At 37.6% G+C, this 20,107-nt stretch overlaps 1 protein-coding gene across 1 annotated transcript in view; it reads left to right on the top strand.

The window, feature by feature from the left end:
- The window catches only part of PLXNA1 (plexin A1), a 113,671-nt gene that overhangs the window by 30,649 nt on the left and 62,915 nt on the right, over window positions 1-20,107 (top strand). The window contains exons 4-9 of the mRNA XM_029284973.1: window positions 1,268-1,458; window positions 9,131-9,282; window positions 11,271-11,391; window positions 15,184-15,320; window positions 18,546-18,713; window positions 19,712-19,805. Coding sequence (XP_029140806.1) covers window positions 1,268-1,458; window positions 9,131-9,282; window positions 11,271-11,391; window positions 15,184-15,320; window positions 18,546-18,713; window positions 19,712-19,805 — 863 coding nt within the window. The remainder of the gene's footprint in view (window positions 1-1,267; window positions 1,459-9,130; window positions 9,283-11,270; window positions 11,392-15,183; window positions 15,321-18,545; window positions 18,714-19,711; window positions 19,806-20,107) is intronic.

Below are 20,107 nucleotides of genomic sequence, written 5' to 3'. Positions count from 1 at the left end.
CAAACATTGTTCCTTACACATAGCAAAGTTAAAGGAGGCAGTCTGGAAAGATCTAGTTTTATAACTTATTATCTGTGTTATTTCTCTCTGTATCTAATGTGTCTCTGGAAATGCTATAAGTCAGGGGTGTCAAACTGCCGGCCTGCGGTCCGGATGCGTCATGCCAAAACCGTGCCCACCCCATTGCTGGCAATGGGGGAAAAGTCGTGATATGTTGTGACATGTGATGTGATGTTGCAAGTTTGACACCCCTGCTATAAGTTATTCAGTTAACTAGATGTACATCCTATATAGCAGGAAACCATGATCAAGTTGTTTTACTAATGCACCTAGGTCATTCATTAATGTCCTAGGTTGGGGGATTGAAGGGGCTCTCATCAAAAATTTGCAGATGGCAAAGATGAGTTTGGACGATAGTCTCAAGTTCAGAAGGATCTTAACAGACTTGAGCATTGGGCTCCATTCAACAAGATGCAGTTCAGTGGTGAGTCTTGCACTTAGGCAGGAAAAGCCATATGCACTGGTACAAGATAGGCATTAGCTGACTCAACAATAGTACCTATGAGATGGGTCTAGATGCCCTGGTGGATCACCACTTAAGTATGACTCAGTAGTGTGCTGCAGCTGCCAAAAAAGTCAACATGGTCCTCAATTGCTTTGACAGAGGGATAGTTTCAAGATCAAGGGAAGTAATAGTATCACTCTATATCACACTGATGAGGTCACATTTGGAATACTGTGTCCAGTTTTGGTCACAACAGTATAAAAGAAGATGCTGAGGCCCTAGCGAGAGTACACAGAAGAGCAACAAATATGAATCCTATGACGAATGGCTAAAAGCACTAGGTATGTTTCATTTAATGAAGAAGAGTATGAGGGGAGACAGGATAGCAATCTTCCAGTACTTGAAGGGCTGCCACTGGGAAGAGAGTGTTGATTTATTCACCACAATACCTGAGGGCAAGATAAGAATCAATGGCTGGAAGCTCATCAGAGAGAGATGCAACCTGGAAATAAGAAGAAATTTCCTGACAGTGCATACTATTAAGCAGTGGAAGGGTTGCCTTCCAGAATTGTGGGTGCTCGATCGATCATCGGAGGTTTTCAAGAAAATATTGGACAACCAATTTGTCCAAGATGGTATGATCACTCCTGCATTGAGCAGAGGGTTGGACTAGAAATTAAAACAATCTAAAATTACTCGTAGCCTATTTAGCAAATTCTACCTAGCACCAATTTATCTTTGAGTGTATGCTTTCCTTTGCAGCTCACTTGTACAAGTGCTCAGCTCTGCGAGAAAGCTGTGGGCTGTGCCTGAAGGCAGATCCACGCTTTGAGTGCGGCTGGTGTGTGTCAGAAAAACGATGTTCCCTCCGTCAACACTGCCCAGTATCGGAAAGCAGCTGGATGCATGCAAGCAATGGCAATAGCCGTTGTGCAGATCCCAAAATCCTTAAGGTATGTTTGGGATGGGTATTGGATTGGCAAAGAAGAGGGCCTTTCTTCTCCATTCTCTTTCTCAATGGTATACAGAAATTTGACTGTGTCAGAGGATGCCTGGAAATACTTAGTCCTATAATATTTTAAGGACTGATAGGCATATCTTGCAGCTGTTGGTATTAATCAGCTTTGTACACTACTGATTTGATGTTCATAATCCCTTAGCTTACCTAGTTGTGGTATCAGGGGAATTTTCCTGGCAAATCATGAAACAGCATCGGAGGAGGCTAAGAATTATAGGATTTGACATGTAACACATCTGGCGGATACCATTCTGGGGAATGCTGGTGTGTATAACATTCCTGTGGCACAGAGTATGGCTGTCAGTTTAGACTACTAGTTCTTCAGCTGTTTCAAATATTTTATCGTGCCATTTTACTTTTTAGAGGCTCTTTTTAATAAATGTGATAAAATCCCTCTTTCTCCTCCATGAGTTTTCATGGAATACTAATGCTTATTTGATTATGCTAGTGCTGTCACCATAGAGATGCTTGCAGTTGAGAATTGGGAGGATGTGATTCAGTGGTTAGAGTTAGATACATATCCTACATGCCATTTCTAGATTTAATTTTTCTCCTTTTCTGTTTAGCTTCTCCCTGTGACTTTTGTTCTGCTCTCACTGTAGAATGGAGATGTTTAATATCAGTCGATATTGATGGCTTGCAAGAGTTCATTGTTCAAATCTGAAGAATTGCTCTGAGGCCAATTGGTCAGATCTAATGAATTACTCTGAGGGCAATTCCCTCTAATAGGCAGGGGATGGAACTGAATCTGGCACATATTCACTGCATTAGAAGGCATTTGTTTCTAGAGCACCTCTTGTATATATTAAGCTCACAGTTTGAATCTTCATCTGCCTGCTAAAATTTAGTGATAGAAATCAGTTGCTATAATAGATCAACATTCTATGCTTTTACATGGTTTCTGCATAGTTTCTCCTTTGTAGTTTCTCCTGTGTTTAGTAATGAAGTTCGCATCTCCATCCAGCTCTCTTATCTTTGCATCTAAGAATAGAAAGGTGGTGTTGAAAACAAAGGAAAGGAAGAGTTTCAGGAAACTGCAAATATCTCTGCTGCAAAACGAAATGCAATAATAATAATAATAATAATAATAATAATAATAATAATAATAATAGTAATAGTAGTAGTAGTAGTAGTAGTAGTAGTAGTAAAGTTGGAAGGGACCTTGGAGGTCATCTAGTCCAACCCCCTGCTCAGGCAGGAAACCCTATACCATTTCAGACAAACGGCTGTCCAGTCTCTTCTTAAAAACTTCCAGTGTTGGAGCATTCACTGCTTCTGGAGGCAGGTTGTTCCACTGGTTAATTGTTCTAACTGTCAGGAAGTTTCTCCTTAGTTCTAGGTTGCTTCTCTCCTTGCTTAGTTTCCACCCGTTGCTCCTTGTCCTGCCTTCAGGCACTTTGGAAAATAGCTTGACTCCCTCTTCTTTGTGGCAGCCCCTGAGATATTGGAACACTGCTATCATGTCCCCATTCGTCGTTCTCTTCGTTAAACTAGACATACCCAATTCCAGCAACCGTTCCTTATATGCTTTAGCCTCCATGTCATTGAATATTAGTCTGAAAATGAGCTGTAGCTTGTTTGGTACAGTTTCCCTTCTGATTTTAACACGTTTTGTAATTGTTGAGATCCCTCCCTCCCTCTCCTTTCATGTCCAACAATCTTTTCCCTTCATTTCATCATCCAGTTTTGCTCTCCTGTTTCTTTTACTGCCCTAGTGGAAGGGATCTGTTTTTCACAGCCCATCCCACCTATGTGGTTCCCCCACCCCTCTTTTGACTGTTTCTGCTGGAAGAATATGTATGTTTCCATTATAAGAATGAGAGAAAATTGGTCCAGATCAGTATTTCTTAAAATGTTGTCTGAGGACTCCTGGGGCCTCCAAAACCCTTCCCAGGATTCTGCAAAATCAAAATGATTTGCCAGATATTGAAGATGTTTGCAATCAGTTAAAATCTTGTCACTCTTCTCAGTATTATTTTTGATGTGTTATAAAAATATGTATGCTAGCTTCTAATGGGTTCAATAGTGTTATTTTTACTTGATTCCATATATAATTCTATGAATGCATCAATTTTAATTTTTAATACATAAATATCAATAAATATAACCCATACAAACCAAAACTCTTTTGAGGGCCTCCATAATTTTTAAAAATGGGAAGGGGTGATGGGAGCAAAAAGTTTATGAAATTCTGGTCTGGGTGGTAGATTATTTAATTTGTAAGAGCATTATCCTATTTAAAGGGCAATTGATTTTAATTAGTAGCTATTAATGCAATTATTTTAAAATTCTGTCCTGGTCTAGTCCTTTTGGAGAATCTTCCCTGGCAGATATATCAACAAACACATGTTTGTGATCTTATTCCATTTTTCACAACTCTTTTCCCAGTTATAGTTTTTCTTTTGGTGATCAGTCTTAATTTGCTTCCCTGAAGGTCACAGCTATTCCATCCACCATTTGCTGTGGCAACCAAATTTCCCCAACACTTATATCATTTTAAAAAATAGAAACCTTTTGCAAATATTTTAATTTTATACCAAACTAAACCTTCTCTCACATGTTCTAGTTCCAAATCTTGGTTTCCAAATTTTGATTGAAAAGGAGGGAAATTTTTATTTGTTCCCTTGATTTTTGTTAAGAAAACATCTTATGATCCTGAATAACACATCTTAACATTAGACATATTTATAAACACATCTCAACAAAATTGTGACAGCAGAAATTAAGTCATACCTTTAAAGGCTTTAAATAGAGCTCCCGAACTTAAACTGCAGAAAATAGGCTTCTTAGTTCATCATATCCCCAAGCAATAATATTTTGGTTTTTAAAAGCTTCATCCTTTTAAATATGAATGTTAGAATCCTAAATCTGGGATCATGATATCTACACATGGTCCTAGTAATGAATTATAAGGCTTTTATGAACCATGTTGTGAAGTATCAGTTGTCAAAGGAAAAGAAGTTTAATAATGTAAGACCCCAATAAAGTCTCAGAGCTACCAAGTGGGCATGGCAACATATGGATGGCTTATCTGCAGTTTTTAAGTAATTGTCAGCATTTCATTCTAATACAACTACATTACTAAATCATGAAAACTAAATTAAGAACTTGTTACTGCAGTTGTAGATCCTGTGTAAGCAGATCAGATATTACATTGCTGTGTACTTTTGGGGTGGTTGGGTGTTACATTGTTACTGCTTTTTCACAGGTATTGCTGTGCTGGCTTCAGGAAAATGCAATGATGGTTTATTTGCTAGGATCATCCAGAGTGCAGTGGAATCAGGGGTATAAAATATGCTGTGGAGTTTGTTTTTTTAATCCTGGAAAATATAAGTAGTAAAGTTACTTGGTCTGTTTCTCTTGGGAGAGACAGGGATGAGTTTACACAGCAAGCTGAGATACTTTAAAAACGCACAAACATAAAAACCAGTTTGTTTATTAAGCTATAAATTGTGTATTTAGAGATTGTGCAACTACAGTAATTAGCCAAAACTCAAGCAAAATTAAATGTTAAAGTTTATCGTTATGATCCCAGCTTGTGATTTCTGCTAGATTGAAGGGAAATAGGGATAAAGTACATCCATTTAAAATAGAAAGCTGGTGTCTGAGATTTTAGCTTTCAGACAAGAAGTATTTTAATGCTGAAAAATAAATTCAGCTCTTATCTTTCGATGCACTGCTCAGATAATGCCTTCCTCTACCTTGAAACATTGCCATAGAAAACAATGAAGGAGATTTGTTGAAGATCTTTGATAGGAAGAAAAGATGTTTATCTGCTTCAGCTGTAACTTTTCTAGTTCAAGCATTGTAGAAGTAATCCAAGAGAGCTGAATTGGGAGAATCAGTGAAAAAATATTGTTCTGGCTGCCAGAATAAAAAAGCATTTATGTGGTCTGTTAATTAAATTAAATTGCTCTTGATTGATGTGACAAGATTGTTATGGTTATCCCTTCCCTTTAGCACCAAAATTGTACTAAGAAAGACTTCAAAATTGTTATCTGTACTGTAATTGTAATAAAATCAAGCCAAGTGATTGAATGTGATCTTAATATTCCCACTTTACTCACAGGAAATTGAACGATTTTGAGTTAACATTAAAACACTCTCCATGTCAGGGCATTATCAATTCATTTAGTATTGCCTTTTATCCCTTTGGCATGATAGTACAGTCCAAAACCTGACCCCAAAGTTGCCTTTGTCTTTGAATTATATTTTGGATATGGAGAAGGGAACCTATCAGATGAAAATGCTGTATTTTGTTGTCAGCATTGTTTTACTTCTTTATGAAAGTCTCTTTGTGATCCCAACTAACATACACTTTGCTGATTGCCCGATTGCATTACTGAAGATGGGCCTATATGGTTCTGTTGTTTCAAACTTTGGCTCACTTCTCTGCTTCCAGCCTTATGCTCTGTAGTCAAATTCTCAACTGCATGGACAGATCAGCTATTCTGAAATTAAACGGTCAAATAAACAAGACACTTAGTAGATAATTTGTTACTTCATATTTTGGGAACTGGTATTTCTTACATTCACTTCATTTGGCAGATATGAAGGGTTGTGTTCCGAAACCAATTAGATGAAGAGGGCTGCTGTTTGTCAGAGAGAGCTGGGGTGGGAGTCTGTGTATAAGGAGAGAACAAAATAGCTGGATTTTCCTGCCAGCTCTGGCTCCCAAGTGTCTTGTTTAACGATGACCCTCCACACACAGTGTGTCAAGCAGTGTCAATTTTTTTCCCAGTGTTGCTTCTTCCCAAACATGTGGCCCTTGTCAGTTTTGCTGCAGTAGAGGGGAAATCTAACACACTATGGGAAACCTTTTGCATTAATTTAACACCAAACAACAGCCCAACTCACCAGGTACCCAGAGGAGCCCAGTTTAGGGAACAATAACTCAAGTTGCCTGTTGTAACAGCTGTTTTCATTGCGTTCTGATCCAGGATAGCAATGGATGATTAGATTACATGTAGGTGAATGACAGACTCCAGTTTTCAAATTGTCTTGTCTTGCATAAATTCTATATCAGGGCAGTTGACTTCTCCAGGCCTTTTCATAGTTATCCAATGGAGTAACCTAGAAATCAGAGAACAAATATGGGCTTTGTGGTCTTGAATACATGATCCATGTTGGCTTTGGGCAAGCAACAACTGATCTGTACCTTGTCATTTGGTCATTATCCAGCAGAACCTTTTCTCCATCTGTCAATAGGGAGAGTCATTGGAGATATGGATGAATTGGAAAATGAATTCATACATTGAATCTCAGAAGTTGTGCTTTTCCAGGTGGGGAGTGGTTTGAGAAATTCAAAACCTGCAGATTTTGTTGATTCTGAGTTTCAGCCAAGTCAAAGTTTGGAAGGAGGTCTTACAGGGAGGTAGGACATGGCTGGTGTCTCATCTTTCCCCTCTTAACAGAATAACAGAGTTGGAAGGGACTTTGGAGGTCATCTAGTCCATACCATTTCAGACAAATGGTTGTCCAATCTTTTCTTAAAAACTGCTTCATATTGTCTGTTGGCTGCCTGCCAACTTCCCTGCATTTTCATTTGCTTAATTCTCATAATGGCATGCTTGACACAAAGTCATCAATTGACTTTATGTCAAGCAAGTAATAGAAAAACTCAGAGTTGGGGGGTGAGAGTTGGATATGCTGCATTTAAAGGTATGGACAATGGCAGGATGTCTAACCACCCTTGGATCTTCTCAGCTCCTTTCTCCTCCCTCTCCCCTTATTGAGTTAATGCATTTAATATCTGACAGTCAATAATCTAGAAGGATGGTGTTATCTATATTTGCATCCTCTCCTGGAAGTGTACAAAATCTCTTCCCTTCCCTCATTTCAGTTTGACTTCATCTGACTTCAACAACTCTGGTGTCTCACAGTATTAAAAACAGGAATCCCCAATGGAAAGCATTTGATTGATTGATCGATTGGTTGGTTGGTTGGTTTTCTTTGCCACCCATCTCACTGCAAGTGACTCTGGGCAGCTTACAAGGTTAAAAGTAATTGTAAAACTCTCTCTGTGTGTGTGTGTATTTATAGATTATAACCGGCACTTTGAATCACATCTGGAAGCAAACTGGCATGCCATGAAGTGGGATGGGCATCATTGCCCATCTTGTTACATTCTTGGCCAGTTGAAGCTTCCAGGTTGTCATACGTATTTCAGTGACTCTTTAAATCACTTTCTAGCTACAGTGCTAGATGTAAACCTAGAACCAAACAATTTGGGCTTGCCAGGCTTTGGGAAACTTCCTTGCTTATGACTCATCTCCATTAAGATCAATTGAATAAATGCTTTTTTAAAAAAAAAACACCAATGATCTGTGCATGTAGTGAAGTAACTTGCAGTGTAACTGACTCATAAACATAGAAATTCCTTTTCTTGGAGACTTGCCAATCCCTGTACATTTTGTAGAGGAAGTATAAAGCTGTTCCGTGGGCAGTATTGGGAGGCTTTGTCTTGACTATACTTTTATGTCTTCTGCCTATTTTTAAACATGAAACACTTCCTGAGCATTTAGGAGTTTCTAGCGTGGCAAATTAAGTAATAACATGCATTCCAAAGCTGTTTGCTACTCCTAAGCTTCAGTACTTAGTTTAGAAAGGATGTATAGCCTATGTCTAGGATCAGTACAGACACTGGAGGCCAGCTTGACTGATCAGCTAATTGGTTGCTTCTTGATTTGCTAGGTCCTTTTATGCTGTTTCAGCCCTGGAGTCCCTTTCCTTGGTTTGGGGTTGCGGTGACCCAGAAGAGGTTTCCCAGCTGGGTGCCCATTAATCCTTTTTATCACTTGCAGGTGTATGCCAGGCACTGGGGCCCAGCAAAATGTGGTGTAAAATTGCCCATAATTACCTTGTTAGTGGCAATGGTGGGCCTGTAACGCACTGCTCATCTGTCATCACGCTGGCATATGACAAGCCACACCTGTCCGTTTTATTGGGAATCATCCTAACAAATGAGCCATATCATGCTCTGCTGGGGCTTCCTTCCTTCCCCAGCTGGTGCTGGCAGAAACTATTGTATGCTGGGATATTCCAGAATTACTACAGAAAGAGAAGACCCATTTTACATGAGTTAATTGGTGTCTACTTTGTGAGGAAGGCTCTGAAATGATGAATTTTCTTCTAATAATTCGTAGCATGAGAAAGAAATAGTAGGCTTTCTGAGAATATCTAGGGTTGAACAAGCAGAATGCATCCTGAGCTCCAATGTTAATAGTATAAGCAAGCCATTTCCTAGTAGAATATGTTTATTGTTTCCATTTTCATATTCTGATAGGTTCAGAGGGCTATATTGTAGTAAGGAAATGGACAATGTAATAGAGGAATTCAGGAGGAAGAGAGAATTAATATTGCTGCTTAGATGATAGAAACTAGTTTTGAACTACAGAAGAGCTGTCATAATTTTAAATGATTATCACTTCAATTTTAGTTTTTCTACTGATAAGCTTATTATAAGTGGCAACCTGCCTCAAACTTTAGAAATTTATGGTATCATACTTACTAGTATGTGGATTGTGTAATAATGCTATGGCAGATGTTTCTGTTCATCGCAGTGGATCTGATGGATTTTCATAACAATCTGCTTTGTTTCTTCTTAGTTGTTTCCTGAAACAGGCCCCCGGCAAGGTGGGACTCGGTTGACCATCATTGGTGAGAATTTGGGCCTGAAGTTTGAAGATGTGCGCATGGGTGTTCGGGTTGGCAAAGTGATATGCATGCCCATTGAAAGTGAATATATCAGTGCTGAGCAGTGAGTATTCTTCAAATTACAGATGACTGTCTAGAATATTAAAAAATGGATTCATTTGTGAGGTCCTATATAACTGTAAGAAGCAGGAGAGTCAAGATTTGTAAGCTGCCAATAAGGAAAGATGGCTGTGATTTTTCTTTTAGAGCATTAGTCACCATCAGCACTTCTTGATTTAACTCATTTTAAAGTGACTGTTTCTTATTTTGGAAAGAGCCAATGTGGCAAAGTTGATAAGACAGCTGAACTCGGATAAAGATTCGAATTCCTGCTTATCCATGAAGGTCACCGGTTCATGCTAGAAGCAATTATCTTTCACCCTAATCTTCCTCATAGGGATTCCTGTGATTATTAAACGAGATGGCAAGTGTATAAGTATTTCTCTGAGCAATTTAGAAGGAAAAAATGAATGGCAGGATAGCTTAAAAATAATAATGCCAGATCTCCTCTGAGTTTGGTTCCACAAGACAGTGGCCAAATAATAAGGGGAATGCCAAATCGTTTGTGATATTCTGTCAGAAAGATTTTTCTGGTTTCACAAATCATTTATGGAAAATATTTGATGGTAAAATAAAATGATTCTGCAAGTCATTAACAGAGTTTTGATTTTGAAAATAAAATGTATTCTTTGGGGAGGGGGAGAATGATTTTTCACTACATAGTTTGTATTAATTTAAAAGTCCACTTTTAAGTACATGTTTACAGAGCCACATGTTTTCTAAAGCTGGTCAGTTCTGGCTAGCCACAGATATTCTGTGTACTACGCTCTTCAAATTTACCTAGCTTAAAATTACCGTATTTATTTGAGTATAACGCGCACACGTGTATAACGCGCACCCCTAATTTTCGATTAAAAATCGGTATAAAATTTTGTTTCACTTTTTCTCGGCTCAGACCAAGCATTGTAAGTGACAAACGTTGTTGAACACGTGCGGCCATGATAAAAATCATTTATTGACAACGTAAACTATGAACACAATACCGAAATAAAATTACCGGTAACAGAAGTGCATCTCGCCAGTTCGGGCCGCCCCCTGTACGCGACGAGGGGACGTTTTTTTTTTCTTCGCCCTTGCGTGAGCGGCTGAAGCCCGGAAAAGGCACAGTGCGAACTCACAATTCGCGTCATATGCAGAACGTTTTCTCTTGATACCCTGAGTTGCCATCTAACGGGAAAGGGAAGTGCATCTCGCCAGTTCGGGCCGCCCCCTGTACGCGACGAGGGGACGTGTTTTTTTTTCTTCGCCCTCGCGTGAGCGGCTGAAGCCCGGAAAAGGCACAGTGCGAACTCACAATTCGCCTGCGCCCTCAATGGACCAGCCGCCACTGCGTCACCCCACCCCAGCCCTCGTTTATAACGCGCACCCAAACTTTGATTTCTTTTTTTGGTAGAAAATTTTGCGCGTTATACTCGAATAAATACGGTATATAGAAAAATACAGAGCCAGTTTAAACATTAATAGGATGTAATAAGAAAAATCAATGTAGGATCATTTAGTGGGTGTCTTTTCTTTCACTTGTAGATAGTAAATCAAAATACAAAGCCAGAAATGTACAGGAATATTTTCCACTGTTTAACTTATGTATGTGCATTATATTACATTACATTAATACATACTGTGAGAGGATGGGGGAAGAATGAAAATAAATGTTTTTTTTTTCTTTTTAGTTGTGTTAAATTTTAATTGATTCCCTACTGAGTTAAATTATACTCTCCTTGTAATATTTTATGTATTCTGCAATTTTAATCTGCCTATTGTTCAAACACCAATTTGATGTATGCTAAGACATAATTTGCTGAAATTGTTAAATGACATTTAATTAAAACAACAACAGCCCATCAAAATATAATGACAAGATTGAAAGAAAGAATCAGGAACATCAGAAATATTTGGCTTAGGGATATGCAGGGCTGGTACACTTCATATATGTAACAAGAGCACTAACATTTCATCTGTTTGTAAGACATTCAATTGGTGTGCCCTCTGTAGGATCGTCTGTGAGATTGGAGAAGCCAGCCCCAGCAAAATTCAAGATGCTCCTGTAGAAGTGTGTGTCAGAGATTGTTCCCCCAGCTATAAGGCTATAGCTCCAAAAAGCTTCACTTTTGTGGTAAGGTTAAATATTAGACATTTGCCTTTGCCATTTCATCTCCCCCTAAATCCCACTTTTGCCCTACGGATTTACCTTAATTTAATGGTCCCCAACCTTTGCAGCTTGGCGGCCCAGCTTGGGGGGAAGAGAGAGGAACTGGGTTGCGCAAGCGGTGGGCCGGCATGTGCACACATGCAGCCTGACTTGTACGAGTGGGGGACTTGTGCGAGCAGCGGGACAACACGCATGCATGCAGCTCAACTTGTGCAAGCGTCAGGCCAGAATGTGCGAGTGCCTCTCAGCCCGCCCTAGCGCAGGTTGAGCTGCATGCATGCTGCCCAGCCACTTGCATGGCCCACTTCCAAATAGGCCACGGCCCGATAGTTGGGGATCCGGGGGTTGGGGATCTCTGCCTTATTTAGTTGTTTTTCTATCACAAGCTCTTATGCTATTTTCATGTTTATTATTTGTAGGTAGACAGCATATTAATTTAATTGAAATTATATCCTAACCTTTGTAAAATATGCACAAAAGGGATGCCAAGAAATAAATTACCAGTCAATCTGTTCAGCCTTAGAAGATTCTTAGAAGAAGAAGAAAATGAAAAACACAATGAAGTATTGGGTTATGGAAAGGATGGAAAACCAGATACAAAGTAGGAAATATAAGAAACATACCCAAGACCCATAAAGGACTCAAATACCTATACAGAATGCTCAAAGTTTAGGGAACAAACAGGATGAACTTGAAGTACTAGTACATGAAGGTAAATATGATATAGTTGCCATTACTGAAACATGGTAAGATGAAACTCATGACTGGAATGTACTGATGGAAGGATACAAACTATTCAAAAGAAACAGACCTAACAAAAGAGGAGTTTGAGTAGCATTATATATAAAAGATCACTACATCTCTATAGAAATCCACAAAACGAAAGATGAAAACCTCCTAGAATCCATATGGGTCAATATAAAAGAAAAAAAGAATGACATTGCTATAGGCGTATACTACAGTCCACCCAACCAAGCAGAAGAAATAAATGAACATTTGGCTAAACAGTTAACAAATATATGTAGGAAATATACCACAGTAGTAATGGGAGACTTTAACTACTACCCTGATATCAACTGGCAGACAAACTCTGCAGCAAGTGGGAGATCAAACAGATTCCTAATCAACCCAGCTGACAACTTTGTCATCCAAAAGGTAGAGGAGGGAACTAGATGAAAAGCTATACTGAACCCAATTCTTACTAATAGAGAAGAAGTGATAGAGGGAATTGAAGTTGCCGGACGTTTGGGCCACATCATATTGAAAGTCAATATAATGCAAACACAAGCAAATAGAACATAATCCAGCCAGTGTCTTAAATTTCAAAAGAGCTGATTTTAACAAACTCAGAAAGAGCCTAAGAAAAATTCCATGGGTGAAAATCCTAAAGTGGAAAACAACAAAAGAAGCGTGGGAAACTCTGAAAAATACATCATAAAAATCCAGTCCACCAAAATACTACTGAAAAAGAAAAACAAGAAATCCTAGAAGAAATCAGCATGGCTGCACCAAGATCTCTCTGATAAACTGAAAGGCAAAGAGGACAAGTACAAAAAATGGAAAGAGGGACACATAACTAAGGCAGAGAGTATCAGCAGACAGCCTGAATCTGCAAAGATGAAATCAGGAAAGCAAAAGTTCAGAATGAACAAAGACTTGCAACAAAAATCAAAGATAATTTTAAAAAAGTTTCTTTCAACATATAAATAACAGGAAAAAAGGCAAGGAAACAGTAGGTCCACTTAAGAGAGAAGATGGCAAGGAAGTAATAGGTAGCAGAGAGAAAGCAGAACTGCTAACTCATTCTTTGCATCAGTCTTCATACAAAGAGAAACTGTAGCCCAACATACCAAAAACCTAATTGTAAAAGACAGACTAGAAATAAAAATAAGCAAGAAAACATTTAGAGAACACCTATCTGATCTTGACGAATATAAATCACCAATGACCTGATGGATTACATCCCAGAGTTCTGAAGGAACTATACTATACTTGTACTATATCTTTCAAAAATTCTGGAATACCAGGGAATTATCTAAGGATTGAAAAAAAGCTGATGTGGTTCCCATCTTCAAAAAAGAAAAAAAAAACAGACCCAGGAAACTACAGACCAATCAGCCTAACATCAATACCTGGGAAGATAGTGGAAAAGATCATAAAAAAACAGATGTGCGAACATCTAGAAACAAAGTTATAACTAAAAGCCAACATGGGTTTGTTAAAAATAGATCATGCCAAACCAATCTTATTTCATTCTCTGAGAGAAAGTGACTAAGTTAGTACCGTAGACCAGCGTAATGCTGTGGACATAGTATACTTAAACTTCAGTAAGGCATTCGACAAAGTAGACCACAACCTACTTCTTGCCAAACTAGAAAAATGTGGGATAGATAACATCACTACCAGATGAATTTTGTTCATTAGAAAAAAGATGTTGAGACTTTGGAAAAAGATGCAAAGAAAGCAACTAAGATGATTAAAGACCTGGAGACAAAAATATATGAAGAACGGTTGCAGGATTTGGGTTTGGCTAGTCTAGAGAAAAGAAGGACTAAGCAGTATTCCACTATTTGAGAGGTTGCCACAAAGAGGAGGGGGTCAAACTTATTTTTCAAAGAACCAGGGGGCAGGACAAGAAACAATGAAAATTAATCAAGGAGAGAAGCAACCTGGAATTAAGGAGAAACTTCCTAACAGTGAGAACAATTAACCACCGGAACAGTTTCCATCAGAAGTTGTGGGTGCTTCATCACTGGAGGTTTTTAAGAAGATACTGGACAGTCATTTGTCTGAAATGGTATAGGATCTTCTGCTTGAGCAGGGAGTTGGACTAGAAGACCTTAGAGGTCCCTTCCAGCTCTAGTCTGATTCTGATATTCTGATTCAAGACATTTTTGCTCAAACTGGGATTCTTGTGTGATTTTTAACTAAGAAGGCTTCCGATCTCATAAATATGACTGGAGCAGTCATTAACTAATTTAGATTGGACAAGATCAAGATTTAAACAGCGGTATCTCAAGGATGGGCTGTTTCTTTTCACTGATTTAAAGCTTGGCATCTGATAGCAATGTTTCTAAAATTACTCAGAACTGTGAAGCAACTAATGAGACTTTGGTTGGTTAGAATTGTTTGTCAGTTACTAAAATTTTCCTGTACAACATTTATTGTTAAACAGGTGTTCTCTGGCTAGTAGAGGAGTACAGATAAGAGTTACTTCTCAGAAGCAGTTACAGCTAAAACATTTAAAAAGCATCAATTTGTCTATCTGTCAGGCACTGTAATACATGTGCAAATGTATAAAATTATGATATATTTACCCAATATTTTAATTTCTTGCTTGTTTAAAATGCTAAGCTTTAGCCAGTTTAATCTGTTTTTAATTTTTAATTATAATCTTATCATTCCTTTAGTCTCCTGCTTTATTTTTTTTTGTTTTATAATTATGTATTTTATCTTATTATGAACGTCAAAGAAACTAGTTGATTGAGAAAGTGTACAGGTGCAAACGATAAGAAAAAGATAGAAAAATAATTGTATGTGACTTAGCACTGAATTATCACTGATACCCTCATACTTTATTTTATGTTCTGAGTTTAAATGTGCATCATAGCAATGTGATACCCCTAGTGCCTTGAGTTGTGGAGAATTTTCCATTTTTACTTTTTTGCTTATAAGTCTTTCCATAGTTCCTCTTGTTATGGTTGTGCATTAAGGCTGTCTTCTGAATGCTGTGAATGGACTGTTTCCCTTTGACAGGTTCCTACCTTCTCACAAGTCATCCCAGATCGTGGGCCTCTTTCTGGGGGTACCTGGATTAGCATCAGAGGAAGACATCTCAATGCAGGAAGTAACATCACAGTAACCATTGGAGGACAACCATGTGCTTTTGCAGGGTGAGCTTTGTTGGTCTGGGATATATAAATGGTCATCAGGCACTACGTAGAGAGAAGAATGGCTTGAATGCATAGAACTAATCAATTACATATATGCACTGGGTATCAACATGTGTACAATGTGTAATAAGATAACGTTCCTAAGGAGCCAAGCAAAAAATTTCGGTGTAGCTTGTGGAATTTCTTTTCATGGTTCATTAAAAAAAGAAGAAGAAGAAAGGTCAAAGAATGATTTCCTTTTCCTTATAAAAAGCACAAATCCCTGAGCCATGAAGTGGATAATTTTTAGATTAGGGATGATAATGGAGCGGCTCTTTAAATATTTTTGTACAGTAATTACTGGTTATCAGCCTTAATCGCTTGCAGCCGCTGCATGATGGAGAATGCTCCAGAGTTATGCCAGCTTGAAGGACTGTGTGTGTTTTATTTTCTTTTTACATTAACTGTTAATTTTAGCAGAACTTCCCAAGGAGATTAGAGGGAGTGGGTGGGGAAGGACCAGATGCAGGGATTAATATTTTATTTGTAGAAAACCTATTGTAAACGGTTTAAAAGACACCCAGGCCTGGAATTTTCTCAAGGAAATCCTGATGTCCATTCCACACAGTTTCCATGTGTAAATTTAAATTTATAGCTGTAAGGAAATTGAACTAATGAAACTGAATTCATGTGATACTATTGAATTCATATTACAATTTACCAGTAGTTCAGCTTTTTGGTTGTAATCTCTGTCCTTCGTATAAGTGAGATTCTATAACAAACAAAGCACCAACTGGGCATTTCTATCTATGCTTCTTGAGAAAAAGATACTCATGATGCCTGTGTAGGAGTCTTCCACATCTTTACAGTAGCACTGCAATTTTAGCCTTTTTGCAATTTTTCTGTTTCCCCTCGGTTTATTTTCCTTTGTACTTACTGTATTTTTTAGCGTGCTCCGCTCTGCAAGGACATCTTCCAGTTTAACATTAATTGGATTTCCCAATTTTCTTATAAGTTTAAAATATCTTTCCATAGGCGTATCAGATGCAATGTTAAATTATCTTTCTTGTACACCCTTCTTTGAAGAGGAGAAGTAATAAATGTTTGCATCCAGTGAGAATTTTTGTCAAAGATGAGTCTCCGGATCATTTCTCTTGCTTAGGTCCCATGCCTGCTAGCTGTGGAATCAGTGCTGCTGTTTCCTTGCCTGGTGAACTTCTGGACCGACCAATTTTTCTTGCTTGCCAGTTCCGCTATTAGAGGAAGAATCCCCAATCTTACAACGGTCCAGGGTTGCTGTTGAATTAGGTGGCCTTAGAAATCTAAACGATAAATAGTCCACCATCTACAGCTAATATGGTTTCACAGGGTGGATTTCAGAAAGGATAATTTGGGAAAGGTCAGAGGATCTATTCTTTCTATGCTGCTCTCTTCTAGTTTACCCTTTCCGATGCCAAAAGATGATGGATCAGAATCAATCCAGTTCTTACTGCTATTAGATTGAAAGGAATATTGGAGGAAGAGGACTTTTCTTGCTATTCTGTTATTGCTCTTCTGGTCATGGCTCAACATAACCTCATCCTTAAACACCTATTAATTAAATTCTCAAAGTACTGTGATATTAGTTACGTTAAATCCAAAATATTGGTTTTTGAGAAGAGTAATAAACCACAGTCATGAGGTTTAGATGGTGATAAGTTGGAGCAGGTTACAGAATTGGAAGCATTCTCGTTCATAGTTTTCCCTTAGGTATTTTGCTAATAAGGCATCTGCCACTAATTCAGTGATTCGTAGACCTTTCTGTTCTAGGGGAACCAACACCCCTTCAGTCATTTGGGTTTTTAAGGACAAAACAGGGACTCAATTTTGATGTGGTCGCAATCTGGGTTAAAGGAATTAAAGATGATTATCATTCATTAAAAGCCCAATTCCATTGTGTTTTGTTTCATGTTCTAAGTTGTGTTCCCAATATATTTTATGTTATTGGAAACAGGTTTATGCCCTTTTCCAATTTCAGCCTGGTTAGTTGCTGTTGAATTATAGTTGAGAAAATGTATTTTTAGAATATCTGTTGGTCTTTTGGTGCTAATCCCCTTTAGAGAATTACACCAGTACTTAGATAACTTTGTTAGGAGACAAAACATAACAAATAAGTATTGATTTGACAAGGGTATCAGATTTAGATTGTTCCTCAGGAAACACTCAAATTGAACTGAGGCTTTTTAGATCCTGCCCACCAGGATTTGCAAGCAGCAGCTAAAGTATCTTGATCCCCAGTATATTTTGAAATAAGATAGCAGAAAATCTTTTACCTTACATAAAGACATACAGCTCTTCATGTATTTTTCTCTTTAAAAACATGGAAGCTCATATTTTCCAGGAAATAAGGTAAATAAATAAATATAAATATAATTGAATATTTATTTATATTGTTTATATAAGTCTTCCCATATCCTTCATTTTCAAATACCTTTTTAACTCTTTTTTAAAAAGAATATTGAATATTTATCCCTTTAATTAGGTTGCAAACATTGTATAATAAGAACTCTTAGTACAAAATTGCTGGTGAAAATTAAGAAAATATGTTGTTTTCCCATTGAGATAGGCCAATACAAACTGAATGAATGTTTGAATCTTGAAAGTGTTAAGGGACTAATATGCTGTCTTTAAAATGTTGGTTATTTCTGTTCGTTTTAATTGGTGTTATACCCTGAATTGCATGTTAAGTAGTCAGCCATATAAATCTAAGTGATAAATAAATAGGAGAAAGGAGATCTTCAAGCTACTGCAGTCCCATTTTTAGATACTCAATGATGTATTTTCTATTTGCATTTTCTTTTGAGGCTGCTTGTGCAAGATGATAGTTCCACTTAGCACCCATATGTAGACTCACAATTATTAATGGCATTAAAGACCTGTTCACTCTTGATTTAGTCATGTTGCTATTTGTATTCTTACTTATATACTTCAATGAACCAGTTTTAGCTATTGATTCATTTTTGCAAAAAGCTGACTGACAGTAAATATTGGGAGCTTATAGTGAGCAGGCTCTGGCTTCATTAACTGACAGTGAAGATGAAAAGTAGACGATGGATTGCCTTAAGTGAAACAAATTGCCTGCTTGGTACAAATGGAATATTCAGTTTGTTTGGTATCATGGTATAACCATGGAAAAGATGCCTGCTGTCTTAAACTTAGCAAATGACATTGTTTTCATTTTTTTCCCTTTTCCCCTGTGTCCCACAGGAGAAATGCTGGTGAAATCCAATGTAGGACTCCATCTGGTCAGATTCCGGGTAGTTCAACCATCCTCATTCATATAAACCGGGCTGTGCTTAGCAGTTCTGATGTTACATATTATTATACTGAGGATCCTACAATTCAAAAGATAGATCCTGAATGGAGCATCAGAAGGTAAAATTGAAGAGAATAATTTCAGAATAAAATTATTCATTTTTTGTTGATGTAGTTTTTATGCAATTTATATTTCACAGAGAAAACTACTGAAAAATATTATAACTTTTTTCATAAGCTGTTTCAATCAATACTGTAAGGTGAAGGCATGGTAGCTATAATATGTCAGTTGGACATAAAATACTGAATATTTGTTGTCACCCTTCATTCTGCACATCTAATTCTTGGTAGAAGTTAATACCAAGAGTCAAAAGAAATTTCTACAAATGTTAGGTTTTCTATCTGTTTTGTATTTATTTAATAAGTTATTTAGGAATATTTCAGGGAGATATTTATGAATTATTGTTATGGTATATATCTCTTTTTCACAATAAAGATGTACTTTGTGAAGCATTTGGGACAATAAACCTTTGTTTTTGACATAGGTTTTCTCACAAAATATCAATATGAAAGTGAAATTATAAGATTTGAAATAAAAAACATATTATTTGTTGTGTTTATACTGGTAATTAATGGACCCATATCAAAAGAATTCAAACAATGCCTGAGAAATATATCCTTCTGTATCTAGCTTTTGGGTTCCATGCAGAATTCCAAAATGAACACTGGAAGGAATAATGTATTTCCTGCCTGGAATTTGGCATCAGTTAATGCTATTAAGACCTGATATTATCTTACTTGGGAGTAAGCCCTATCCTACTCATTTGTACGATTGTACTGTAATATGAAAAAAGGAAGAACAATTCTTCTTAAGAGTCAAAGCTTGATATTGGGCATCCTTGGTACGTTGTGGAGATTAATGGAACTCAAAGAGTATTTGTTTTTATCCATCACTGCCTAAAATAACGCACAAAGTCATTGGTTTTTCCCAGCATGAAATTAAAAGAACATGGAGCTGCAAAATGTTGGGATAAAAGGAATGCTTTGTTTCATTGGGTTAGGCTGCCTACACTCTCTTCATTAGGAGCTTCAATTGACCTCTTCTGTTTGCTTCCTAGTGGTGGGACATTGTTGACTGTGACAGGCACCAACCTGGCCACTATCAAAGCACCCAGAATCCGAGCCAAATATGGCAGTGCTGAGAAGGAGAATGTAAGTAAACCTTCACCCAGCTTTAACCCAATGTAGTATTCTCTGGTTGTTTTAGGGATGCACATTCTGATCTGGAATTCAGAGAGTTTGGATCCAGGATGCCTGAACTGCCATGATCAAAAGTCTGCCTTCAGTTTTTTTTGACAAGTAGACAATATGTTTCTAAAGACTTCAGAATTTCATGAAAAATGTAATTACCTTGGTTGACAAGCTCAGTTGTTTTGTTGCATTGTTGTCTCAGGTAGAGCATAATTCAGAAATCTTTGGAAAAACTATGGAAACTTCGGATATCTTATACCACA

The sequence above is a fragment of the Protobothrops mucrosquamatus genome, unplaced genomic scaffold, assembly GCF_001527695.2.
Source record: "Protobothrops mucrosquamatus isolate PMUCROS unplaced genomic scaffold, P.Mucros_1.0 scaffold1152, whole genome shotgun sequence".
Lineage (NCBI taxonomy): Eukaryota > Metazoa > Chordata > Lepidosauria > Squamata > Viperidae > Protobothrops > Protobothrops mucrosquamatus.
This window is presented reverse-complemented; position numbering and strand designations above follow the sequence as displayed.